Source organism: Hemitrygon akajei, chromosome 28 (assembly GCF_048418815.1).
Source record: "Hemitrygon akajei chromosome 28, sHemAka1.3, whole genome shotgun sequence".
Classification (NCBI taxonomy): domain Eukaryota; kingdom Metazoa; phylum Chordata; class Chondrichthyes; order Myliobatiformes; family Dasyatidae; genus Hemitrygon; species Hemitrygon akajei.
The window spans coordinates 5,723,094-5,750,961 of record NC_133151.1 but is presented as its reverse complement, the minus strand read 5'-3'; the positions used below and the strand labels follow the sequence as shown (position 1 = coordinate 5,750,961).

Below are 27,868 nucleotides of genomic sequence, written 5' to 3'. Positions count from 1 at the left end.
ATTTACCAGCCCCTCACAAACAAGAGAGAATCTGCAGGTGCTGGAAATCCAGAGCAACACACGCAAAATGCTGGAGGAACCCAGCAGGCCGGGCAGCATCGAGGGAAAGGAGTACAGTCGCCGTTTCGGGCCGAGACGCTGAGTTCCTCCAGCATTTTGCGTGTGTTGCTCTGGATTTCCAGCGTCTGCAGATTTTCTCTCGTTTGTGAGAAGACCATGGAAGAAAGGGAAGAGGGAGGTGATGAGCAGGTAAGGGGATAGGTGAGTGAGGGAAATGAGAATGGGGAATGATGAAGGAGAGTGGTTGGGGGTGGGGGGGGGCATTACTGGAAGTTTGAGAAATCGATGCTCACGCCATCAGGTTAGAGGCTACCCAGGCGGAATATAAGGTATTGCTCTTCCAACTTGAGCGTGGCCTCATCATGACAGTAGAGAAGGCCACAGACTGACATGTCAGAATGGGAATGGGAAGTAGAATTGTAATGGACGGCCACCGGGAGATCACCGTGGCAAAAACAAAAATGCCACAGATTCACCACCCTCTGGGTAAAGTTATTCCTCTTCATCTCTGTTCTGCTAACCTTGATTCCCTGAGTTCTCAGCTCTGTCTGGAACGAGAGGGCTGTCCCATTGGAGCGGCACGGTAGCGTAGTGGTTAGCACAATGCTTTGCAGTACCAGCAACCCGAGTTTAACTCCCACCACAGTCTGTAACGAGTTGGTACGATCTCCCATTGACCGCGTGGGCTTCCTCGGGTGCTCTGGGTTCCTCCCACAGTCCAACGTCATACAGGTTGGTAGGTTAATTGGTTCCATGATAAGGCTAGGACTAAATCGGGGGCAGGGTGGGGGGGAATTGCAGACAGCGTGGCTCTAAGGGTTGGATTAAATCGGGGGCAGGGTGGGGGGGAATTGCTGGCAGCGTGGCTCTAAGGGTTGGATTAAATCGGGGGCGGGGGGGAATTGCTGGCAGCGTGGCTCTAAGGGTTGAAGTAGCCTATTCTGCACTGTATCCCCATAAATTAAAATAAATAGAGGGGGTGAAGGACTTTTCGTTTGACCTATTTTGCCAAATAATTACAAGTGACCTTATTCTGTCGATAAAGTCTCTTCTCCAGCCCTCCAAGACCTTTTTAAGATCCCAGAGGGCTTGATTGTTCAGATCTCACGCTAATGGGAGAGTCACAAACCGGGGGGACACTATCACCATAAGACATAGGAGCAGAGTTGGAAATTTGCAGATGCTGGAAATTCAGTTCTCTTACTATCTCAAAATCCCTTACTATCTTTCCTTTCAGTTAGTCCTGACGAAGGGTCTCGGCCCGAAACGTCGACAGTGCTTCTCCCTGTAGATGCTGCCTGGCCTGCTGCGTTCCAACAGCATTTTGTGTGTGTGTGTGTGAGTGTGTAAAGGGGGATTTCTTCTTTTTCTTTGTTACTGTGTATGTAATCAAAATGTCTTCTCTGTTTTGTTAAAAGGAATGCTTCTTTGTTGCGAGAGAGTGCTGGAAGCTTGTTTGGGTTAAAACTTACTGATAACGAGAATTGTATTCCTTTGTAAACCAATTGGGATTAATGTTGTTCTTTCTTTTGAGTCTGTAAACTATTGTTGGCGGGCTTTTGGGGAGATCGGCGCGAGGGGTTGAGAGAGAGAGGACGCGATGCTGTAAGCTGGGCGAGGAACGGACCCCAAGCGGGGGTCCAAGGCCAGGAGGTACTCCGAGGAGAGGAGATGAAGCTAGATGTGTTTGGTTGACCACTTCGGATGGTCCTGAGCTGCGAGTCGAGGAGTTCGGAGGGGGTCGAATGGTGGCCAGAAGACTTCAATAATTGAGCTCCAACGGTTGTGCACAAAGTGGTTTGGACTTTGATATGTTATGAATGTGCAGCAACTCTGAGGGGCCGAAGGGTACAGAGTTGCCCCCTCCTTTTTGAGAATCGCAAGATTGCTATTAATTCGGGTCTGGGACCCAGGAAATGAGAGAGAATCCACAAGGTTTGGAATGTGTCTTGGCCTCAGCGAAACAAAAACCCCTGATAACGGCTATTGTCTCTTGGAGACGGAATTGTGTATTGAGTACTGTACCATTCATTGAAGCCCTCAGGGGACGACCAGAGTGGGCTAGTCGAGGGATTGCATCATCCCAACCTAATTGACATCTGAGACCCCGTGAGTAAGGATAAAAGAGGGTCTGGGGAACAACCCCTTTAGACGCACCAGGAGAAACGCTAGAAATCCCGTGACAGCGTTTAATAGCGACAGCCGGTGGGGGGCTCGTGTGCGTCCTTCCCTTGCCTGGGATTGGCGGGCTCGCCACAGAAGAACGGCTTAGTTAAAGGAGAGGCCAAGAGTGAACGGCCACACCAACGAGACTCCGACGGATCGAAATCATAAAAGGAATCGGCAAGTTTTTCTCCAAATCTCTCTCTCTCTCCAACCATTGCAAACCCAGCGATCCCCAAAGGCTGCAGCCTGCATGAACTGAGTGACTTTTATATTTCCATCGGACAATACATTACCCCTAGACAACGATAGAGCGTATTTCTTATTGATTATTATTATACCCGCACTTTTAGATTTAGTATTGACGACGTATATTATCTGTATGTTTGCATTGATACTATTTTTGTGTATTTTTACTAATAAATACTGTTAAAAATAGTACCATCAGACTTCAACGGACCTCTCTATCTTTGCTGGTAAGTGACCCAGTTACGGGGTTCGTAACAGATAAGTTTGACGCCTTTTGCTTTTTCTTTTCTTTCATATATGTATTGTATTGCCTAGTACTCTTTCAGTTTTAGTAAACTCTTTAAAGTGTATTCCGTAACGGTATCTGGTGTGAGTTTGATATTGTGTGTGTACGCGCGGCATAAACTTGATTCCCACAGCACCTGCATGTACGGGAGGTGGGGTTGGTGAGTGGCTGGATCTCCTTTTCCCCAAGACATATACCTGCCTGTTGGGTAAGTGTTACACAAGATTAAAAAGGTGGTCAGTTTAATCTGCGGTAGTAATAAGTTTCTAATTCAGAGGGCAGCGAAGATTTTGGTTTCTCAGCCCTCAAGAGCGATGGTAACCAATATGAAGTTTGTATAATTTATGCATTCTTTGATAATAAATGTACTTTGAAGTATTTAAGGTGGTGATAGATAAGTATTTGAAAGATTGAGTGTTACGTGTGTGGAACGGGTACAGAACAGGAGTTGAGGCCAGCAGATATTGGCCGCGATCTTATCGATTCATGGGCAGGTTTTGGGGATCTGGTGGCCTACGCCTGTTCCTGTGGGGCAGCACAACAGTGTAGCGTTAGCGCGGTCACTTTACAGCGCCGCCGATCACTGATCAGGGGGTTCGATTCCCACTGCTGCCTGGACACCCTCCCCGTGACTGTGTGGGATTACGCCGGGTGTTCCAGTTTCCTCCCACATTCCAAAGACGTAGGGGGGGGTGGTCAGGGTGAGTGAGTAGCTGGCAAGTTGTGTTGGTGCTGGAAACGTGGCGACACTTGTACACCATAAAACAACGACGCAAACAATACAATTTGACCAAAAGGACAGAAGATCAGAATTAGAATCAGAATTTCACTCTATGGTCCGAAGTACACGCGACAAATAAAGCCAATCTCTTTCATCTTCTTAATCTGTTTTCTTGTGCCCCCCCCCCAACACGTTGACCCAGCAACTTCCCCTCCTCGATCTTCTTCCATCGAGAAATGATCCTATGATCCTCCCCTAAATCAAGACTGCTTTCCTTCAAAAGATAGGTTTTCTGAGGCAAGGGCATTTTTGTAGCAGCCAAAATTTATAAAGGCTGGGTGGGTTGGATCTCCTTGTAATGTACACGATCCTGAGGAGGCGATACGGGACGTGCTGGAAGATTCTGGAGCATTTAGGGATTCGGCCTCAGGCAAAAGATGAGAATCAGGCATTCAGGACCAAGTGTAGTGGGATCTGCTAAGAGCCTTGCACCTGTTGTGGCGCTTGAAGAGGCTGGGAAAAGCCTTCGGATCTGAAGCATACAGGATCTGGTAGGAGAGCCGGCTTCGGAGTCGAGTCAGAAGGGCGGTGACCGACACGGGAGTGGGCTTTAAGGAGCCGATTGCCCCCCCCCCCCCCGTCCCCTGATTTGTGGCGGCACAGTAGCGCAACACGTTACAGCGCTGGCGAACCCAGTTCAAATCCCGTCACCGTCTACGGGGTAAGTTCTCCCGGCGACCGCGCAGGTTCCCCCGGGGAGGGGGAGGGGGGGTTCCAGATTCCCTCCGCATTCCAGAGACACACGTGGGCGTGCTACGTTGGGGACAGAAGCCTGGTGACACTTGTGTGTTGCCCCCAGCCCAACCTCCGACCGCGCTGGCCGTTGGCACCAACAACGCGTTTCGCTGTAAGTTTTGGTGTTTCGATGTGGCGAATAAATCCTTGAAACCTTTATCTCACTCTAGCCTTACGTTGGGCAGGCCAGCCAGGGTGTTCACATAACATTCCTGCACTGCATACGTCAGATAACCCGCTACGTCACACACAGACACTCATAGTCAGGCTTAGAGCACAATTATCTATTTAATGGCAGAGGAAATTCTGAGTTTAGAGTTGGCTGCTCCTTTAAGGCCACAATGTGCACTCCCTAATAAGGCCACGATCTAAATTTAAGTTAGCACAAGGTTATTAGTGGCTCATTACGACTTCTTAACTGTACCACATTTAGCTGGTGTCTCCAGCTATTCAAACCCCTCACCACAGTGGATCCTTTGCCAAGATTCACCCGTCACCACCCACTCCGGGAGGCTGCCTCCGATTACCGGGCTAACTGGCCCAAAGGCCCCCCCCCCCCCCCCACCCCGCGTTACCTTGGCCTGGATGGTGAACGCTTCGGGATCCAGGATGCAGACGTCCATGCTCTCAGTGCCGATCACCAGGCAGCCCACGGCGTCCTCGTCCGCCATGTTCTTGTTCAGCGTGCCCATGCACGTTATCACCGTCTGCAAAACACGAGGGGAGAGTGAGGGGGTGGGGGGGGGCGGGCTTCTCCTCAGGAAGGCAGCAGACACTCACAAGGGGAGGGCGGACAGGGCTTGGGAGCGAGGGTGGGGAGACAGGAAGCGAGTGGGGAAGATGGGGTGGCAAAGGGCGTTGGAGGGGATGGTGCAGGAGGGGATGAGGGAAACGAGGGAGTGGGAGTTGGGGGAAGGGGGAAGGTAGAGTGAGGAGGGGTGCAGGCTGCTAGAGGAAAGGGGATTGGGGGAAAGAAGGTTGTGGGGGGGGGAAGGTTGGGAGAGGGGAGGCCGCAGATGTGTGGAAGGGGGGAAGGCAGGGGATGTGGTCAGGAGGGGGAGGGCGGCGAGAGGCAGGCAGGGAGTGCGGAAGGGGTAGGGGGTGTGAAAGGGGTGAGGGAGTACAGAGGGAGTCTTCTAGCCTTCATCCCCAGTTCCCTTTATCTCCCAGCTGCTGGAGTAGCAATCAGCTTGGGAATGCGAAGGTGAATTCCACCCCCCCACCCCCCCCCCCCCCCCGGCCTTTCCCTGGGGGATCAGAGAGCATCGCAGGCTCTTGGCTTCGAGAAGCAGGATCAGTGCTGTTCTCATCCAGCGCCTGCTCTGGACAACGCGGGGTTAATGGAGCTGTGCCAGCCACTGGGCCCAGAGCACTGAGGCCATCTACCGCTGCCAGTGGCATTAACACTGACCCACGGTTCAATGTGGAGCAACTCTCCGACTCCCGGCCGGGATGCTGCTGGAACTGCAGGGTGAACTGCAGGCCAGACTTGCTGCAGAGGGAGTCCTCCATACCCGACGAACCCCCCACCCCCCCCCCCAAGCTCGTCTTCACCCCTCACTTCAGAGCAGCAGTCGTGTTTGACCCTGGGGTCAGCTCAGCCCCACCAGCTCCATAAAAATAACCACAGGGGATTCTGCAGATGCTGGAGATCCGGCAGAAAATGCTGGAGGAACTCGGCGAGTCAGGCAGGGGCACTGAGGAGTGAGCAGAAGACCCCTCATCAGGTCTGGAAAGGGCAAGAAGCTAGAGCGGTATCAGCGCTGAGCGTCGACTGTTTATTCCCCTCCATAGATGCCCCCTGACCTGCTGAGTTCCTCTAGCACTATGTGTGTGTGTGTGTGTGTGTGTGACTCTGTTTACTGACATGACACCCCCACCTCACACACACATATAATCAGCTGCACCCTGGGCCCACCATTTCATCTCTGCCATCTCTCTGTCTCCCTCAACCCCGTCTTCTCTCACGCTTTAAGATAAAGATTACCTTTATTTCTCACATGTGCATCGAAACGTACCGTGAAAGGCACTGCGAACAGGAGAAAATCTGCAGACGCTGGAAATCTGAGCAACACACACACACACAAAATGCTGGGGGAACTCAGCAGGCCAGGCAGCACCTACGGAAATGAGTAAGCAATCAATGTTTCGGGCCGAGACCCTTCAGCAAGACCTGGTGAAGGGTCTCGGCCCGAAACGTTGACTGTTTTCTTATTTCCACAGGGGCTGCCTGGCCTGCTGAGCTCCCCCAGCATCTTGCGTGCGTTGCCGTGAAATGCTCCGCTTGTGCCAATGACCAACGCAGTCCCGTATGAGGATCTTCACCCCAGATGTCCGGCATCCATCTCCCATAGTCACCGCTCGCCCCGCTGAGTTCTTCCAGCAGTTTGAGATGAGGATAAAGATCTTTATTTGTCACATGTACATCGAAAAGTACAGTGAAATGTGGACGACCAACTGCTGAAGGGTCTCGGCCCGAAACATTGATTGCTTACTCATTTCCGTAGGTGCTGCCTGGCCTGCTGAGTTCCCCCAGTATTTTGTGTGTGTGTGTTGCTCAGATTTCCAGCGTCTGCAGATTTTCTCTTGTTCGCAGTGCCTTTCATGGTACGTTTCGATGCACATGTGACAAGTAAAGGTAATCTTTATCTTAAAGCGTGAGAGAAGACGGGGTTGAGGGAGACAGAGAAATGGCAGAGATGGAATGGTGGGGGAGTTCTTGAGAGGCAGGGTGGGGGGAAGAGATGAGGCGGGGGTTCGGGGGGTGGGGGGGAGGCAGCCCTGAAGTATTGCCACACTTCCGGCACCAACGTAGCGCGCCCACGACTCACTAACGATAACCCGCACGTGTTTGGAAAGTGGGAGGAAGCCTGCGCGGCCGGAGAACGTACAAACTCCTTGCAGGCCGTGGCGGGACTTGATCCCCAGTCGGTGACGGCTGGTGCTGTAGAGCTCTGCTCTAGTCACCCTGCTACCGAGTCGCCCTTTTCCTACAGCGCAACCCAGGTCACCCCGCACCCCACCATCTCCCCCCCCCCCCACTTCCTACATCCCCTGGCCACCGAGCCTCACGTCTCACCCTCCCCTGCCTTCACCACAGCCCATCCCATTTTCAAGCTTACTCGCACTACCAGGGGGAAGCTGCAGGAAATGTTATTTGTTTTACGCATTTCGAGATACAGCAAAGTAACAGCCCCAACGAGCCCGCTCTGCCCAGTTACACCAGTGTGACCAATTAACCTCCTAACCTGCGATTAGGGCCAGAAGATTAATTTTTCTCTACTTATTTGGTCCAGGGGGAGTTTTTATTTAGAGATAAAGCACTTTGCAAACATTTTGCATTCTGAGGCAGTCGGCGTTGCGTCTTGCGGAGTGCTGAAACGTGTTCCAGGTGAAGTTGGCAGCAGGTTGCTTGCTCCTTCAGTCCTCCCTTTCCTGAAATGGAGCTACACGAACTACCTAGCTACCCAGTTATAACCCGGTGACCAATTAACCTATTAACTTGAAATATGGGAGGAGACCCACGCGGGCACGGGGAGAACGGACAAACTCCTTGCAGGCGGCAGCGGGAATTGAACCCGGGTCAGTGGTTCTGCAATAGTGTTGCACTAACCAGACACGTCACCGTGCAGCAATGGAGGACGTACCTGCCGTTTGATGGGCTGCAGCTTGTGAAGACTGACAAAGGGCTCCATCTCGTGAGGCTCCAACATCAGGTACCTGAGTGACGAGAAGAGCAGGTGAAGAGGTCGGGAACTTAGACCCACAAGCTTAGACCCACCAGTCAATGCGTTCAGCTCCCCGGCCTACACTCCCCCACGTCCGCTGGGGGCTACTGATTGAGAAGGCCAGTTGGACCAGTTGCTCACAACGAAAAGTGAAACTTCCCACACCCCTGGACATCAGAAATCCATCCATGATAACAAAGATCAACCTTAAGCGCACAAGTTCCCAGAGAACAGTGCAACAATCTTCCATTCATGTGGGATAAATATTGTGCCCAGGACACTGAGCTCGAGTTTCTCCGTCGCATTTACAACAGTGACTATTGGAGCTTTTAGATTCACTCTGGGGGAGAGGAAATGTAAACGGTAATTGTCCAAGAAGTTTGTGCTCCCTCCTCACTGCCCCTCCCTCAGTGTCGCGCTCCCTCCTCACCGCCCCCTCCTGCAGTTCAGCACTTTCTCCTCCATGCCCCTCAAGCAGCATGGTGCTCCCTCCGCAGCACCCGTCCTACGAGTGGAGCTCCTTCCGCACCACCCCTCTGGAAGTACAGCATTTTCTGCAGCACCCCCTCAACGCGCGGGGCTCCGACTGTACCATTCCTGCCACAGTATGATACCCTCTGTACCACCGTTCTCACAGAGTGGTGCAAACCCCTCGCCGTGCAATGATCCTTCCCCCCACCCCACAGCTCGGTGCTCCCTCCTGCAGTGTGATGCTCAGTCCTCCGCACCCCTCCCGCAGCACGGCACTCTCTCGGCACCCCTCCCTCGCAGAGCGAGCACAGCACTGGCGTGAACAGGGAGGCATTCCCTCAGCGCCGGTGCAGAACTCCGCCAAACCCCAGGGCAAGGCAGGGAGCTTCGCCAAACCACGGGCACAGTCAAGAGCCGGGTTTCCCATCCTGGGGTCCACAGACCCCTCGGTTAATGGTCGGGGTCCACGGCATAGAAAGAGCTTATGAACCCATGGTCTAGAGTCAGGGATTATTCAACTCACCTCAGGGATCTCGCCGACAGGGGAACATCTCCCTTGTCCCTGTGGTACAAGCAGAATGAGAGAAATGACCGCTCTGAGGACTGCAATGGGTACATGTGTATAATAGTGAGGTGCAAAGGGACTTAGGAGTTCCTGAAGGTCTACATGCAGGTTCAGTCGGTGGCGAGGAAGGCAGATGCAATGTTAGCCTTCACTTCGAGAGGACTAGAATATAAAAGCAGGAATGTGCTTTATAATACCGTTTTTGGAGTATTGTGTGAAATTTTGGGCCCTCTATCCAAGAAAGGATGTGCTGGCATCGGAAAGGGTCCAGCGGAGGCTCGTGAGAACGATGCCGGGAATAAAAGAAGCTTTTGATGGCTCTGGGCTTGTACTGGAGGTTAGAAGAATGAGGGGGGTCTCACTGAAACTTATCGAATATTGTAAAGCCTGGACAGAGTGGGTGTGCAGAGGATGTTTCCTATAGTGGGGGGAGTCTAGGACCAGAGGACACAGATAGAGTGGATGTGGACAGGATGTTTCCTATAGTGGGGGGAGTCTAGGACCAGAGGACACAGATAGAGTGGATGTGGAGAGGATGTTTCCTATAGTGGGGGAGATAGGACCAGAGGACACAGATAGAGTGGATGTGCAGAGGATGTTTCCTATAGTGGGGGAGTCTCGGACCAGAGGACACAGATAGAGTGGATGTGGAGAGGATGTTTCCGACAGTGGGGGAGTCTCGGACCAGAGGACACAGATAGAGTGGATGTGGAGAGGATGTTTCCGACAGTGAGGGAGTCTCGGACCAGAGGACACAGATAGAGTGGATGTGGAGAGGATGTTTCCTGTAGTGGGGGAGTCTAGGACCAGAGGGCACAGATAGAGTGGATGTGGAGAGGGTGTTTCCTATAGTGGGGGAGTCTAGGACCAGAGGACACAGATAGAGTGGATGTGGAGAGGATGTTTCCTATAGTGGGGGAGATAGGACCAGAGGACACAGATAGAGTGGATGTGCAGAGGATGTTTCCTATAGTGGGGGAGTCTCGGACCAGAGGACACAGATAGAGTGGATGTGGAGAGGATGTTTCCTATAGTGGGGGAGTCTAGGACCAGAGGACACAGATAGAGTGGATGTGGAGAGGATGTTTCCTATAGTGGGGGAGTCTAGGACCAGAGGACACAGATAGAGTGGATGTGGAGAGGATGTTTCCTATAGTGGGGGAGTCTAGGACCAGAGGTTACAGATAGAGTTGATGTGGAGAGGATGTTTCCTATAGTGGGGGAGTCTAGGACCAGAGGACACAGATAGAGTGGATGTGGAGAGGATGTTTCCTATAGTGGGGGAGTCTAGGATCAGAGGACACAGATAGAGTGGATGTGGAGAGGATGTTTCCTATAGTGGGGGAGTCTAGGACCAGAGGATACAGATAGAGTTGATGTGGAGAGGATGTTTCCTATAGTGGGGGAGTCTAGGACCAGAGGACACAGATAGAGTGGATGTGGAGAGGATGTTTCCTATAGTGGGGGAGTCTAGGACCAGAGGACACAGATAGAGTGGATGTGGAGAGGATGTTTCCTATAGTGGGGGAGTCTAGGACCAGAGGATACAGATAGAGTTGATGTGGAGAGGATGTTTCCTATAGTGGGGGAGTCTAGGACCAGAGGACACAGATAGAGTGGATGTGGAGAGGATGTTTCCTATAGTGGGGGAGTCTAGGACCAGAGGACACAGATAGAGTGGATGTGGAGAGGATGTTTCCTATAGTGGGGGAGTCTCGGACCAGAGGGCACAGCCTCAGAATAAAGAACAGGGTGGAATTTCTTTCGACAGAGGGTGGTGACTCTGTGGAATTCATTGTCACAGACGGTTCTGGTCCCCAAATCAATAGACAATAGGTGCAGGAGTAGGCCATTCAGCCCCTTCGAGCCAGCACCGCCATTCACTGTGATCATGGCTAATCATCCACAATCAGTACCCCGTTCCTGCCTTCTCCCCATACCCCTTGACTCCGCTACCTTTAAGAGCTCTATCTAACTCTTTCTTGAAAGCATCTAGAGAATTGGCCTCCACTGCCTTCTGAGGCAGAGCATTCCACAGATCCACAACTCTCTGAGTGAAAACTCCGTTCTAAATGGCCTACCCCTTATTCTTAAACTGTGGCCTCTGGTTCTGGACTCCCCCAACATCGGGAACATGTTTCCTGCCTCTAGCGTGTCCAATCCCTTAATAATCTTACATGTTTCAATCAGATCCCCTCTCATCCTTCTAATCATTGGGTATAGTTAAAGCGGAGGCTGGCAAGTTCTTGATTAGCCAGGGCGTCCAAGGTTACGGCGAGAAGCCAGCGGAACAGGGTTGAGAGGGGTAATAAATCAGCCGCGATGGGACGGCGGAGCAGACTCGATGGGCTGAACGGCCTAATACTGCTCCCATGTCTGATGGTCCATAAACTGAATAATAAATTGGTAAGGGAAATGGTGGAATAAAAGTAGGGAGAACGTTGATTGAGTGTGCTGGTTGTACGTGGCTAACGATGAGCTACCTCTTCCACTGGACAATGTTGAGAACAGTTGCCCTTATTCAGGCTTGCTGCAGCCCTGACAATGTTACATCCCCCCCCAGTCTTCAATACAGGGCAAAGCGGCATGGCGTTAACATGTAAACGTGAGCCTGAGCATCTTAAGAGAGATGGTTGTTGACTTCAGGAGCGACCACTATCCGCTGAACATTGACGGCTCCTCGGTAGAGATCGTTACAAGCACCAAATTTCTTGGTGTTCACCTGGTGAAGAATCTCACCTGGTCCCTCAGCACCAGCTCCATAGCAAAGGAAGCCCAGCAGTGTCTCTACTTTCTGCAAAGGCTGAGGAAAGTCCATCTCCCACCTCCCATCCTCATCACATTCTACAGGGGTTGTATTGAGAGCATCCTGAGCAGCTGCATCACTGCACTGCCTGGTTCGGAAATTGCACCGTCTCGGATCGCAAGACCCTGCAGCAGATAGTGAGGTCAGCTGAAAAGATCATCGGGGTCTCTCTTCCCGCCATTACGGACATTTACACTACACGCTGCATCCGCAAAGCAAACAGCATTATGAAGGACCCCACGCACCCCTCATACAAACTCTTCTCCCTCCTGCCGTCTGGGAAAAGGCAGCGGGCTCTCACGACCAGACTATTTAACAGTTTCTTCCCCCAAACCATCAGCCTTCTCAATACCCAGAGCCTGGACTGGCACCAACTTACTGCCCTCTACTGTGCCTATTGTCTTGTTTATTATTTATTGTAATGCCTGCACTGTTTTGTGCACTTTATGCAGTCCTGGGTTGGTCCACAGTCTAGTGTAGTTTTTTGGTGTTTTTTTTTTTACATAGTTCAGTCTAGTTTTTGCACTGTTTCATGTAACACCATGGCCCTGAAAAACGTTGTCTCGTTTTTACTGTGTACTGTACCAGCAGTTATGGTCAAGATGACAATAAAAAGTGACTTGACTTGACTTAAGGAGCTATCAGAGCAAGTGACCGAGGACAGAAAGATGGTTTCACGGAAGGCCAGAGAGGCCTGGGAGGGTATTCCAGAGCACTGGAAGATCAGCTACTAATGGTGGAGCAATGACGTGCCGCAAGCTGGGAATGGAGAAGGTCTGAATTCAGCAAGTGCACAACACAGGAGATACAACCATCTTTGAAATCGGCGACGGACAATGGTCTAAGGGCAGATTCGCCCTCCCTCCTGAAGTGTATTCAGTTCCAGTCGATTCATTATAGGAAGGACGTGGAAGCTTTAGACAGGGTGCAGAGGAGATTTACCAGGATGCTACCCAGATTACAGGGCATGTCTTGTGAGGGTAGGTCAAGCAAGCTAGGGATTTTCTCTTCGGAGTGGAAAAAGGATGAGAGGTGACGATAGAGGTGTGCGAGATGAGAACCACAGACTGAGTGGACAGCCAGTGATTTTGCCTGAGGTGGAACTGGTTAATACCAGAGGGGCATAATTTTAGGGTAACTGGAGGAAAGTATAGGTGGGGGCATCAGACTCCATTTTTTTTTCTTACACAGGGTAAAAGAAGAGTAATTACGGACATATAAGAGCCTCTTAGGTAGGCACATGCATGACAGAAACAAGAAGGTCTACGTGGGAGGGAAGGGTTACATTGATCTTAGAGTACGTAGTTTATAAGAACAGCACAATATCATGGGCCGAAGAGCCTGTACTGTGCTGTACGATTCTATGTTCCCCAAAAGCCACAGTGCGTTAAAGCTAACTGTAGCTTGCCGCAATGTGGAATTTGTTGCCACAGACGGCTGCGGGGGCCAAGTCATTGGCAGTATTTAAAGCGGAGGTTGACAGGTTCTAGATTAGCCAAGGTGCCAGAGGTTATGGGGGGAAGGCAGGAGAACAAGACCGATAGAGAAAATAAATCAGACATGATAGGACGGTGGAGAAGGTCCGATGGGCCAAATAGCCTAATTCTGCTCCTTTGCCTAAAAACTGAATAAACTGGTGTAGGGCTCTCAGTACCAGTAACTGTGGTGTTAACTGTTCGGGCTAACAAAATGGCTTCTCTGTAATGCTGTAATGGGTTTCTGTATCTAGAATGTTTGGGTTATAACTGTAGGTAAGGGCGGTAACTAACCAATGGAGAATTGTTTTGCTATCTTGTATGTGTAAGCTGAGGGGAGTTCACGGTCTTTTTCCGGAGGCCAGCGAGGAGGACGGACGTGTGAGGAGCGGACAGCGGTTCCAGGGCGGCGGATACTGGACGTTGGCGGTTCGGACGGTGGCCGAAGGCTCGGAAGGTCGTTGTGGATGGAACCGGAGCCGTGAGCTCCAACGTATTAAAATATTATGTGCACAAACTGGCAAACTTACTGATTTGGTGCCTTTAGGTTATCTGTTTCTACTAACCCATCACTAAGAAATAACTATAAAGTTGCAATTATTTCCTCACCTTCAGTGTATTGTCTGGTATTTGTGTTGTGGGTGTGTACGGGGGGGGGGGGGGGGGGGATTACACCGTATTTACACCGAAGTATTGCACTGTTGGCGGGGCAATGGCGGTTCACACTAGGCGAACGGGGGGAAAATTGGGGGCACGGAGGCTACACTGGTAAGGGAAACTGGCAGGGAATGTGTCGGTTGCAATAAAAGTAGAGAACGATCCAGGGTTAATGTGTGAGGGGCGTTTGATGGCTCCGGGCCTGTATTTGCTGGAATTCAGAAGACTGAGGGGGTTGGGGATCTCATTGAAACTTATGGAATATTGAAAGGCCTCGATAGAGTGAACGTGGAGCAGAAGCTTCCAATAGTGGGACTGCCTCAGAATACCAGGACGACCCTAGGACAGAGTCGAAGAGGGATTTCTGTAGCCAGAGGGTGGCCAGCCTGTGGGGTTCATTGCCACAGAGTCTTCTGGTCAGGACGGGGCCCCTCGCACCCTCTCCCCGGTGGGTACCTCCTCAAGCTGATGCACTGATCCAGTCTGACGATAAGGGCCGACTCACCGGAGGCTCTCCAGCATCTCTTTGACAGTCAGCGGGTCGATTTTGTCCTGAGCAGGAAGAACAGATTAGTTCAGTGCACGCCGCATCCACGCCGAGAACACTGCAGACAACCCGGACGTGGACGCTGCACCTCAGCAGACCATTCGACCCATCGAGCCTGTACCGATTCTCTTTTTTCCAATCCGCCCACTCGCAACTGCATCCCAAATAGCATCCACTTCCCCCGGTTCTGTCCCTCCCTTGGCACTGCAAGGCATATGATATGAGAAACTTTCTTTCAGAGGTTAAAGAGTCCAAGGTTCAGAGTAAATTTATCATCAAAGGTCACTTTATACAACCCTGAGACTCATTTTCTTGCGGGCATACTCAATAAGTCCTGTAACCGGAATAGGATCAATGAAAGACCGCGCCAACCGGGAGGACAACCAGTGTGCAAAAGCCAATTAACTGTGAAAATACAAAAAGAAGTAATAACAATAAATAAAGAGGCAATAAATCTTTGAAATGAGTCCTCCGGTTGTGGGAACATCTCAGGGGTGGGGCAAGTAAATTTGAGTGAAGATATCCCCTCTGGTTCAAGAGCCTGATGGTTGAGGGGTAATAACTCTTCCTCAACCTGGTGATGTGGGACCTGAGGCTCCTGTATCTTCTACCTGATGATGGCAGCGAGAAGAAGAGCGTGGCCTGGGTGGTGGGGGTCCCTGATGATGGATGCTGCTTTCCTGCGACAGCACTCCATGTAGATGTGCTCAGTGGTGGAAAGAGCTTTCCCCGTGGTGGACTGGGCCGTATCTACTACTTTTTGTAGGATATTCCGTTCAAGGGCATTGGTGTTTCCGTGTCAGGCCATGATACAACTAGTTATATCTATGTAAGTTTGTCAAAAGTTTTAGATGGCATGACCATCTTCACAAACTTCTAAGACAGTAGAGGTGCTGCTGTGCTTTCTTCATAACTGCACTTAGGCGCTGGTCATCTGAAATGACAACAGTGAGGAAGCTGAAGTTGCTGACCCTCTCCACCTCTGAACCCCCAATGAGGACTGGCTCGTTGACCTTTGGTTTTCAGCTCCTGGTCAGTAATCAGCTCCTCGGTCTTGCTGACATTGAGTAAGAGGGGAGCACAACAGCAACCCCTCAACCCAGCCAGATTTTCAATCACCCTCCTGTACGCTGACTCATCACTGTCTTTGATTCGACCCGCGACAGTGGTGTCGTCGGCAAACTTGACCGTGGCATTGGAGCTGTGCTTAGCCGCACAGCCGTAAATATAAAGCAAGTAGATCGGGGGTTAAGCTCACAGCCCTGTGGTGCACCTGTGCTGGTGGAGATCGCAGAGGAGATTTTGTTGCCAATCCGAATTGACTAGGGTCTACACGTGAGGGTATTGAGGATCCAATCGTGAAGTGTGCTATTTTACAGCAGTAGGACAGTGCAATATATAAAATGTTATAAATTAGAAATCTATGAAATATAAAATAGGTAGTGCAAAAAGGGAGCAAAGAATAGCGAGGTACTGTTCACACTGTTCACCCCCTGGCAGGGTGTTTCACACACCCACCACTCAGTGTTTTTAAAAAACCGACCTCTGACATCACCCCCTACACTCGCCTCCAATCACCTTAAAATTATGCCCGTTCGTATTTGCCATTTCCACCCTGGGAAGAAGGCACTGGCTCTCCACTCAGTCTATGCCTCAGACCTCACTATTAAGTCCCACCTCATTCTCCATTGCTAAGGAGTGGTTTAATTGAGGGCAGGAGGCCAGAGGGGAGCATGGAGCGAAGGCAGTTGGTTAAAGAACCAGCAAGGAAAGGAGGGAAATTTTTTTAAACCGTACGCTGTGATCGGGAAGATGCTGCCCGAGAGAGTATGGACCTTTTTTTTTTGGAGTGAAGGAGGAAGAGAAGTGGCTTGATAGAGGTGTACAAGATTAGAGGCACCAGATCAAAAGACCAGAGACTTTTCCGCAGAGCAGAAATGGCTGATAATAAGGGGGCATAATGTGAAGGTGATTTGAGTCAGAATTAGGTTTAATATCTGTAACATACATCATGAGGTTTGCTGTTTTGCAGCAGCGGTACAATGCAATATATTAAAAAGTACTATAAATTACAAGAAATATTGGCTACTTTATTAGGTACACCTGCTCCTTAATGCAATTATCTCATCACCCAATCATGTGGCAGCAACTCAATGCATAAAGCATGCAGACACGGTCAAGAGGTTCAGTTGTTGTTCAGATCAAATATCAGAATGGGGAAGAAATGTGATCGAAGTGACTTTGACCGTGGAACGAGCATCTCGGAAACTGCACAGCACAGCACATTTTCATGCACAGCAGTCTCTACGGTTTAGAGAGAACGGTGCAAAGAAAACAGCGACAGTTCTGTGGGCAAAATTGCCACGTTAATGAGAGAGGTCAGAGGAAAACGGCCAGGCGGGTTCAAGCTGACAGGAAGGCGACAGTAACATAAATAACCACCCATTACAACAGTAAGAGTGCGCACAAGAGCACCTCTGAACGGGATTCAGCAGCAGCTGTACTGTTTTACAAGCACAGGAGGTACATGCAACTGAGTGCATGTCATTAAACAGTTCAAAGAAGAGAGTGAAAATAGTGAGGTCGTGTTCATGGACACACCGTCCGTTCAGAGATCTGATGGCAGAAGGGAAGAAGCTGTTCCTAAAACTTTAAAGTGTAGGAAAACAGGAAGAAGGAATACGTGCCAGGTTGTGGGAAGAGAGCAGAGGGAGTGAGAGGGATCCAATTAAAGGAGCTGGAGCAGGAATAAGAGACCTGTGTGTTTGTGTTCTGCATTCCGCTATGAACTCACTACTTAAACACAAGAGATTCTGCAAATAGACAATAGACAATAGGTGCAGAAGTAGACCATTCGGCCCTTTGAGCCTGCACCGCCATCTTGAGATCATGGCTGATCATCTACTATCAATACCCGGTTCCTGCCTTGTCCCCATACCCCTTGATTCCCCTATCCATAAGATACCTATCTAGCTCCTTCTCGAAAGCATCCAGAGAATTGGCCTCCACTGCCTTCCGAGGCAGTGCATTCCAGACCCCCACAACTCTCTGGGAGAAGAAGTTTTTCCTTACCTCTGTCCTAAATGACCTACCCCTTATTCTCAAACCATGCCCTCTGGTACTGGACTCTCCCAGCATCTGGAACATATTTCCTGCCTCTATCTTGTCCAATCCCTTAATAATCTTATATGTTGCAATCAGATCCCCTCTCAATCTCCTTAATCCCAGCGTGTACAAGCCCAGTCTCTCTAACCCCTCTGCGTAAGACAGTCCTGACATCCCAGGAATTAACCTCGTGAATCTACGCTGCACTTCCTCTACAGCCAGGATGTCCTTCCTTAACCCTGGAGACCAAAACTGTACACAATAATGTACAATGCTAGAAACCCAGAGCAACACACACACAAAACACTGGAGGAACTCAGCAGGTCAGGCAGCACCTATGGTAAGGAATAAACAGTAGCTTGAAATGCTGACTCTTTACCATATTAAAGTTTATTGAAGGTTTCCCTCACCTCCTTGACCTGGTTCCACACGTCCTGCTCCACTGAGTTGACCTCCAGGGAGGGCAGGGTGAACTTGAAGTAGGGCCGGAGGTTCTTGTAGATGTAGATGTAGGGTCCAGAAGCCACCGCCACGGCGGGAGTCCTGGGCTCGTTGGTGTCCATGAGGAACGCGATGACGCCAGTTGGCAGGTCCATCAGCGCGTGCTCCGATACCATGCTGGTCCCTTTGTACACCTTCAGCTTTGAGTTGTACTGACCCATGCCCAGGTCTCCGATGATCAGCTGAGTCAACGACAGAGCGCAGTTAATACCTGGGGCCCCACCGGTCACTCAGCTCTCACCTGTGGTTCACATGCAACCTCGGTACACTACTTCAGCAGGCGGGCTAAACCAGGTGGGAGGGTAGCCAGGGGGCCTCATACCCCAGAGAGAGACGGGGACAAGCCCGTCCCAGCACACGCAGTGGACTGGGCGGACGAGATCTAGGGCGAGATCCAACGGCCAGGAAGGCGGTTCTGCGACGCTCCGGGGAGAGCGAAGGGGACGGCAAGGCACGGAAGAAGACGCGGTCTTCCACTGCAGCCGCCCGCCTGTGACGACCGCTCGTACCTGAGGTCGAGAGGACGGAACTGCCCCAGTGTAACGCTGTTTCCACTTTAAAACCTGACCCGCACAGGTCTCACGTCAATGAAGGACAACCGACAGCGGTGAAAATAGGTGAAGAACATTCAGCCCTTTATTAAACCAGAGTAATATACGTCACACAAAGAGCCCTTCAGTCCAACCCAGGCGAGTCCAGCATTTGGACCATAACCTTCTAAACCTTTCCAATCCACGCACTTGTCTTTTTAAAGACGGACATTCGGCCCTGGACCTAATTGCACGGGAAGAGGGGAGGGGGAACCGCCAGCCTGAGGCTCCGTGCAGGAGGCGGCCATCTTAATATGCGCCCCCTCCTCTTTCCACGATTCGGCTACTTCCTGTCAAACTCTGAAGTAATTCCAGCCTGACCAGAAAATCAAACCGCACGCTAGGAGCCAAGCATCTGCTTCCTGTCTGCATTGCATTCTGTGCTGCGCGTTTCTCACGGTAACTAGTCACGTGGGAAGGTTGCCACCTCGGAATAGTGAGGTGCTGGTCTCCACTCCCGTCGTAGCGGGGGCGACCTCTCTCTCTGTCTCTCGATGGAAAGAGAGAGGGAGCCCGTTTGAGACACCGAAGTGCTGGGTTATGGGCTGTAACTCTAGATGGACTCTGGATTAGGTCTCTGGGGGGGGGGGGGGGGGGGGCTTCTCCTGCTGTTTGCATGGTAGTGAAGTGGCAGGGAGGGGGGTTTAGTGCTTCTGCGAGAGGAGCTGCTGCTTGTGCGAAGGGGGAGGAGGGGGCCTTTGATAGTTCTGCCATTCACTCTATGGGATTTCCTCTTTCATGGGTTTCAGGTTGTATACTGTATACGTTCTCTAGTAGGGCGGTACAGTAGCGTATTGGTCAGCACGACGCTTTACAGTATCAGCGATACCGGTTCAATTCCTGCCGCTGCCTGTAAGGAGTTTGTATGCTCTCCCCGTGACTGCGTGGGTTTCCTCCTACAGTCCGAAGACTACCAGTTAGTAGATTCATTGGTCACTGTGTATGTCCCATGATTAGGCCAGGTTATATCGCGGGATTGCTGAACAGCGCGGCTCGAACGGCTGGAAGGGTCTACCCTGTGCTGTAGCCCAATAAATAAACAGAAATGAACCTTTGGGTGGGGGATGTGGCAAAAGCAAAGGGTTTAGTTACGTAATCGCGCTTTGTTCTGGTCAGTTTTAGAGCTGGGGACTGACAGATGTCGTATCTTTGGCTGGCTGCTTAACTTTGCATTTGAAATCGTTCAACTTCACTTGATTACATTTAACATCACTAGTTTTAGTTTCATCGTTTCAAGATTGCCTGTTTTGCTAGTTGCTAATGTAACGCCTGGGGCTATCGGCGTGTGCTTGTCCAGGGGAAAATCCGTCCACCCACCCAAACTAACAAAGTATAGAACGCACTTCTTCGACCTTTTTTTTTGAACATTACAGGATTGATCGGACGGCAAGGTCACTCCCCGCACGGTCACCGGCAGCAGCACCGGTTTGTTCGAGTTGCCGTTGCGCACGCAACTCGGCAAAACACCACGGGCCTCGGTTTTGACATTTCTACTAATTCTGGTGAGGAGGTGACCTGCCCTCCTTTGCCGGGAAGAAATACTCCTGCTATCACCCTGCCTTGTATTTTAAGGTCCTTCTCTGCTGTTGTTACACCTCATACCCAGTGTCACTTCATGTACAACTAGTCAATGCAAACAAGGGTGTTGGGGTGGAGATACGTCTCTACCAAAGGAGGTGTAAGGCGCTCCTTCCCTCGGCCAGCCTGCGGGTCACCCTTGGGCAAGGTGTAGCACCTGCTTAGCCCCCCAATCAGAATTGCGTGAAGCCCTGGGAGCAGGTGTCGACGGTCGTACGAGCAGCCAGTGCACATCACAAGTCCTGGTTATGCGACTACTGAAGAGTATTGATAATGCCGGGGGGGGGTTCACCCATCTTGTGAAGTCACTGGACCAGAAGGTGACAATGGCAAACCACTTCTGTGGAATAACTTGCCAAGAACGATCACGGTCACGAGACCGTGATCGCTCTTGTCATACGACACGGCAGATAATGATGATGATATGAGGCAATCTTTTGTACTTATCGTGTTATTTATGCATATTGTGCGGGTATTTTTATGCTGCATCAGATCTGGATTAACAATCATTTCCTTCCCCCTTACACTGGCGTACTGACAAATGACACCATCATCGGGGGGGAGGGGGGAGGGAGTCTAACTGCACTGCCTTCTCGACGTGTAGACAGGTTATACCGAACTAATTAACAAGAAACAAGTCTCCTATTACCTTGTTCTCACCATCTCCTTGCAGGTCTGCTAGGGCTGTAAAGGAAAAGAGGTGACCCGTTACTGAATTGTTCCACATTTCCAGCTCACTCTGCTCCGAGTCTTGTTTCAGACAGCTAACGGCCAGAGTTCAAAGTTCGGATGAGAAAGGTCCAGGGTGACATCCCATATTTCACTCTAACTGTCATTTTCAGTGTACAACTCTCTACGTGTTCACCAGATGGGTGAGATACTTGGGAAAGGTTGCCGCCTGGTGGACAGACGTCTCTTAAATGTTGAAATCGAACCCACATCCACCTCTGCTTGCAACCTGTACCGCATTATTACCATCCTCTGAGTGAAGAGGCTTCCCCTCAGATTCCCCTTAACTGTTTCTTTGCACTCTTTCAATCCTGTTGATATCTTGCAGGTAGGTGACCAAAACTGCACACAATGCTCCAAATCTGGCCTTAGAACGTAGAAATCTACAGCTCATTACAGGCCCTTCGGCCCACAATGTAACCTACTGTAGAAACTGCCTAGAATTTCTCTGCTGTGTAACCCTCTATTTTTCTAAGCTCCTATACCTATCCAAGAGTCTCTTAAAAGACCCTATTGTACCACCATCGCTGGCAGTGCATTCCACACACACACACACACACCACTCTCTGTGCAAAAAACTTACCCCTGACATCTCCTCTGTACCTACTTCCAAGCACCTTAAAACTATGCCCTCTCGCGCCAGCCATTTCAGCCCTGGGAAAAAGCCGCCGGCTATCCACAACGATCAATGCCCCTCATCATTTTGTACACCTCTATCAGGTCACCTCTCATCCTCCGTCGCTCCAAGGAGAAAAGGCCGAGCTCACTCAACCTATTCTCACAAGGCACGCTCTCCAATCCAGGCAACATCCTTGTAAATTTACAATGATATAATTTCTATTTAACACTCTAACACAGTACCTTATTTATGAAGGCTAATATGTCAAAAGCTCTCTTTATGGCCCAGTTTACCCGTGATGCCACTTTCAAGGAATTATGAATTTGTATTCCTAGATCCCCATGTTCCACCACACACACCTCAGTGTCCTTACCCCAGTTTGTCCTCCCAGGGTGCAGCACCTCACACCTGTATTAAGTTCTAATTTCATGCATTAAGTCCCAATTGCCATTTTTCCAACTGGTCTAGGTCCCACCGTATAAGATCATAAGAACATAAGAAATAGGAGCAGGAGTACGACATCTGACCCATCGAGCCTGCTCCGCCATTCAATAAGATCATGGCTGATCTGGCCATGGACTCATCTCCACCTACCTGCCTTTTCCCCATAACCTTTAATTCCCCTACTATGCAAAAATCTATCCAACTTTGTCTTAAATATATTTCCTGAGGCAGCCTCCACTGCTTCATTGGGCAGAGAATTCCACAGATTCACCACTCTCTGGGAAAAGCGATTTCTCCTCATCTCCGTCCTAAATCTACCTCCCCAAATCTCGAGGCTGCGTCCCCCAGTTCTAGTCTCACCTACCAGTGGAAACAACTTTCCTGCCTCCATCCTATCTATCCTTTCCAGAATGTTACGTGTTTCAGTAAGACCTCCTCTCGTTCTTCTGAATTCCAGCCAGTAGAGTCAAGCAAGCTTTGATAACTTCCTCGCTCTGTCCACATAACTTTCTCACTCTTGGTGTCAACCACAAATCTGATGATCCACTTTACCACATTACCATCCAGATTATTAATATAGATGGAGAAACAATTAAAAATGTACCTCCAGACACTTCTTTATTGAGGGACACATGCAATGGGATGAGGTTGGAAGAACGTGCAGTTCTTGGAAAAGTTCTGGAAGATGGGTGAGGTTACAGAGGCCATGCAGCAGGAGGGATGGGAAGGGATGTGTGATGGGACTGGAAGGGGGTTAGGTCAAAGTCCCAAACAAAAATGCAATGAATTGACAGGCGATCTACCTACCCATCAACACACACACACACACATAATCAAAATGCTGGGGGAACTCAGCAAGCCAGGCCACAGTCAGCTGTACTCTCTTTCCACAGATGCTACCTGGCCTGCTCAGTTTCTCCAGCATTTTGTGGCGCGTTGCTCGGATTTTTCCAGCATCTTGTTTGTGTGATCCACCTACCCACACAGGAGGAGAAGGTGAAGAGGTTAGCCACGGGGTCGTAATGAGCATCCAACCACTTCGCATTGGCTTCGCTGCAGGGGGAGAAAGGGAAAAAAATATAAAACTATTGTTAGAACTGCCTGTACAGTTGATGGAAGTCACGGGCTTGGAGGTTGCAAGAAGAAGCAACTTGTCAGTCCTCCCTCTGCCTCAAGGAAGATATAACACAAACAAAACGCTGGGGGAACTTAGCAGGACAGGCAGCATCTGTGGAGGGGAATAAACAGTCGGGTCAGGCAGAGTCTCTTCATCGGGAGTGGAAAGGAAGGGGGACAGGATCAGTCAATGCAAACCAGTCCCTAACTTGGCCCACTGACTCCCCACGAACCCCGACACCCCATCGACCGCCACCCACACCCGCTGTACACTGACACCCTTATGCAAAGCCCCGCCAAACACGTTCGTCCCCGCCCCCGTCTCACTTCTCCCCGCCCTCGGCCATGATCCGCGCCCTCGCCGATCTGTGTAGGCCTCGTCGCCACGGCAACCCGCCTCCGGTCCCGCGCTGACAACTGTCCCTCCCCTGCGCACAGCCTGAACATACGTTCCGGCCCCGGATTTACGGCTCGGGGGTCTCTCGGTGTGGGCGTAGATTAGAACAAAGAATGGTCCAGCGCAGTACAGGCCCTTCGGCCCACAATGTTGTGCCGACCCTTAAACCCTGCCTCCCCCCCTCCCCGCCTTAAATTCCTCCATATATCTGTCTCTTAAATTTCACTAGTGTATCTGCCTCCACCACTGACTCATTCCACGCACCAACCACTCTCTGAGTAAAAAACCTTCCTCTAATATTCCCCCTTGAACTTCCCTCCCCTTACCTTAAAGCCATGTCCTCTTGTACTGAGCAGTGGTGCCCTGGGGAAGAGGCGCTGGCTGTCCACTCTATCCACACAGGAAGGACGTGGAGGCCATGGAAAGGGTGCAGAGGAGATTTACAAGGATGTTGCCTGGATTGGGGAGGTGGGGGGCATGCCTTATGAGAATAGGTTGAGTGAACTCGGCCTTTTCTCCTTGGAGCGACGGAGGATGAGAGGTGACCCGATAGAGGTGTGCAAGATGATGAGAGGCATTGATCGTGTGGATAGCCAGAAGCTTTTTCCCAGGGCAGAAATGGCTAACACGAGGGGGCATAGTTTTAAGGTGCTTGGAAATAGGTACAAGGTCAGGGGTAAGTTTTTCACACAGAGACTGGTGGGTGTGTAGAATGCACTGCCAGCGACAGTCGTGGAAGTGGATACAATAGGGTCTTTTAAGAGACTCTTAGGTACATAGAACTTAGAAAAATAGAGGGCTATGCACAAAGGAAATTCTAGGTAGTTTCTAGAGTAGGTTGCATGGTTGGCACAAGATTGTGGGCCGAAGGGCCTGTAAGGTGCTGTAGATTTTTATGTTCTATGTTCTAAATCCTATGGCCAGTTCTCTCAATCTTCTTCTCTTTCCATCTCCTGCCGAAAAAGACTTCGGCCCCCACCAGTGCCGATCACAAAACCTCTCCGCCCAGCTTTCCCTAGAACCTTCTCCCAGTTCCACCATCCCGACTGGATGACCCGACGTTCCTAAGCGGAACATCACACCCCCTTGTCTTTAACGGTGGCCCAAACACCACCAGCAGGACACACAGCTTCTATCAAATGAAGTACCCGACAGCATTAGCGGTAAAACCTTAACCAGGGCGTTAGGTGGGTTCAGCTCCGGGGAGAGTGGGATAGCGGTCCCACGTCGGGAAACCCCCCCTCCCCGAGGCTAAAACTGAAGCAGATGCCTGAGAGACGATGGAGGCCTCAGAGAAGGGAGAACTTCAGCCGGGAGCAGTAGGGCCTTCAAGAGGCACCACCTCCGAACCCTGCCTGGAAAATCTGTTTGGAGCCTTTTTGTGTGGGCCGGCAGAGGGGAGGTGATGTTTTTAGAAAGGAACTCCAAGGGCTGACAATATTGGGAACTGTCTCCTCAGGTTCGAGAGGATGGCAATTCCCAGACATGGCAATGGCCAAAGGAGACTCATGCCGCTGCTAACGAGGAAGGCTCTCGAAGCCTGCAGTGCAATGGATGAAGAGAGGTGCAACCACATTCCTGACCTGAAGGGGGCGCTGCTGGCCGAATTTCATATCCCGGCGCAATCCTGTCACCAAGGCTTCCGTCCCAGTACGCTACCACCAGAGGGGTCACCCCACCGAGGGAGGAGATTGGTGGGGCCTTTGTACTGGAGCAGCTGCCGCGAGCGCTTCCTCCGGACACCAGAATACGGGTCTGAGAGCACGAGCCGGAGGATGGAGTCACTGTGGCCCGACTTGTACCTCGGTGCCCTCAAGGGGGCGCCATCGCGGCCATCGTTCTGAAGCGACGGAGACACTAACCCTCCAAGGAACCCTCTGCGGAAGTGAGACCGATGAACCTTTGGTAGTTTCTTCCAAGGATTTTATTAGCTGCCATTGCCAGCGACCAGGTCATAGGTCCTCTGCGTGGCCTCTCAAGAAACCCAAACTGTCGTGTACCTTTCGCTGTCTTATAACAGAGAACACACAGCACGGAACCGTCCAAAAGCGTGTTTATGGCTCGCAAGGAGAAATACCTCCAGTCCTCATGGATGACAGGCGGCTTCTGATCTACAGCTGACGAAGTTTGTTTCTTTACGCGAGTTTTCCGCCTCTGCTCTGGCTGGGAGTCAGCCCCTCCGTTGGGCAGCTGCAGTGTTTGTCCTCCCCCCGAACCGTGATCAGGACATTACGCGCCTCCTGAAACGTACACACTTAGCTCACAGCGAAGCACTCTGGGATTTTACAGGTTCCATTTTGCCACCTTGCGGGATTGAACGTACTTCCACCGTTCCGAGAGAGGGAGGATGTGATGATGATGATAAGGACTGCGATGATTGTGTAGAGTGATAAAGATGGCTTCCGTCTGTCTCGGAAGTATAGTGTGCGCTGTGGGTCAGTCTGTATTGGTTCTGTTGCCGCGACCTCTCCAGGGCACAAGCCTGGGCAGAAGGTGTGGAGGTCCTGAGACGCCCAGTCATGAAGATCCCCCTCTCGGCCTCACCGGTGGAGTCCGAAGGAAAGCTTATGAAGCGATACGTTTGGCACCGGCTCGGCCGCAGGAGCTGCCGGGAGGATGTTCAGTGACGTCCAGCCGCCATAGGGGCTCCACTCCTGATCTGCTGTCTGGGTTTTACTCCCGTAGCCTTCGTCTCTCCCGAGGCAGTGGGGCTATTTACCCACAGCCGGGGATCTGGTTCACGGGCACCAGGGCGTGTCCACACGTCGGTGGGCCTGGCGTGCGACGTGTGCAGGGGCCGGACCTCCTCCCCGTCCCCTGTAGTTCAGCCCGAGAGGAGTTCAGTTCCCGTGTGTGTCGTCAGCGAGGAGGCACGATGTGAGACTTGCTGTCGGAGAGGCTGAGTACTGGCAGGGAGAGACTGAGAGGGAGGGGAAAGGGGGTGATGTAGAGGGAAGGGGAAGGGGAGGTGATGGAGAGGGAGGGAGAAGGGGAGGTGGAGAGGGAGGGGGAAGGGGAGTTGGAGAGGGAGGGGGAAGGAGAGGAGATGGTGAGCGAGGGGAAGGGGAGGTGTTGAAAGGGAGGTGACAGGGAAGGGGAGGCGAGAGAGAGGGAGGGGGAAGGGGGTGATGTAGAGGGAAGGGGAAGGGGAGGTGATGGTGAGCGAGGGGAAGGGGAGGTGATGGTGAGCGAGGGGAAGGGGAGGTGTTGAAAGGGAGGTGACAGGGAAGGGGAGGCGAGAGAGAGGGAGGGGAGAAGGGGAGGTGATGGAGATGGAGGGGTGATGGAGAAGGGGGAAGAGTAGGTGATAGAGGGGGAGGGGGAGGGGACAGTGAGGAAGGGAAAAGGGATGGTGACAGAGGCGGAGGGGGAAAGCGGGAGGTGACGGAAACGGAGGAGGGGTGACAGCAGAGAAAGAAATACCCTTTCCTTTTACCCAGCCGGGCCCTCTCAGGGCCTTTAAAACAGCACGGGCCCTCTCAGGGCCTTTAAAACAGCAGAGAAAGAAATATACTTCCTTTTTGGTTTCAAGATTCCCCCCCCCCCCCCCCCCCCCCCCCACAGGATTCAAACCCCAGATCCTGGCATTTAGTTGCTATTAATAATTCCAATCAATTCCAAACACTGACAAAGGTCAGCTCACAGACACGCTGAAACAAACAATAGACCGAGCATCAAAAAAAAAACACAGGAAAATTCACCCTGCTGATGAACAGCCCGTTCCTGTCCTTTGATGACAAACCCCTCGAATGAAACACCGGTATGTAATTAACCAAAACTCTGTAGGTGCATTCTTGCCTCTGATGCAGATTAAACTTCCCACTCCACCAACGAGTCAGATCATCACTGCACCCTTGCAACACGCTCATAATTTCCCTCTCCTCTTCGGAGAACCGTCCAATGCGAAAACAGGCCCTTCAGCCCAACTGGTCCATACTAGCCCAGCATGCCAGTCCCATTTGCCCGTGTTTGGCCTGTATCGCCTCTAGATGGAGTATTGCAGGCGGTTCTGGTCGCCCCACTATAGGACGTTGAGGTACAGACGAGGTTCACCAGGATGGTGCCTGGTCTAGAGGGCATGCACTACCACGAGAGGTCGGACAAACTCGAGTTGTTTTCTTTTGGATCAGCAGAGACTGAGAGGAGATCCGATAGAGGTTTATAAGATTATGAGGGGCAAAGATAGATTACTGCGTCCGGTTCTCCCGGCGCGGCCTTCTATATATTGGTGAGACCCGGCGCAGACTGGGAGACCGTTTCGCTGAA

At 51.2% G+C, this 27,868-nt stretch overlaps 1 protein-coding gene across 1 annotated transcript in view; it reads right to left on the bottom strand.

Moving 5' to 3' along the window:
* The window catches only part of bbs1 (Bardet-Biedl syndrome 1), a 71,467-nt gene extending 47,863 nt beyond the window's left edge, over nucleotides 1-23,604 (bottom strand). Inside the window, exons 1-8 of the mRNA XM_073031240.1 lie at nucleotides 23,533-23,604; nucleotides 23,069-23,142; nucleotides 20,947-20,981; nucleotides 18,039-18,311; nucleotides 14,482-14,528; nucleotides 8,997-9,035; nucleotides 7,922-7,994; nucleotides 4,850-4,981 (exon numbers count right to left, since the gene is read on the bottom strand). Coding sequence (XP_072887341.1) covers nucleotides 4,850-4,981; nucleotides 7,922-7,994; nucleotides 8,997-9,035; nucleotides 14,482-14,528; nucleotides 18,039-18,311; nucleotides 20,947-20,981; nucleotides 23,069-23,142; nucleotides 23,533-23,552 — 693 coding nt within the window. The 5' untranslated portion in view covers nucleotides 23,553-23,604. The remainder of the gene's footprint in view (nucleotides 1-4,849; nucleotides 4,982-7,921; nucleotides 7,995-8,996; nucleotides 9,036-14,481; nucleotides 14,529-18,038; nucleotides 18,312-20,946; nucleotides 20,982-23,068; nucleotides 23,143-23,532) is intronic.
* Nucleotides 23,605-27,868: the final 4,264 nt, after the last annotated feature.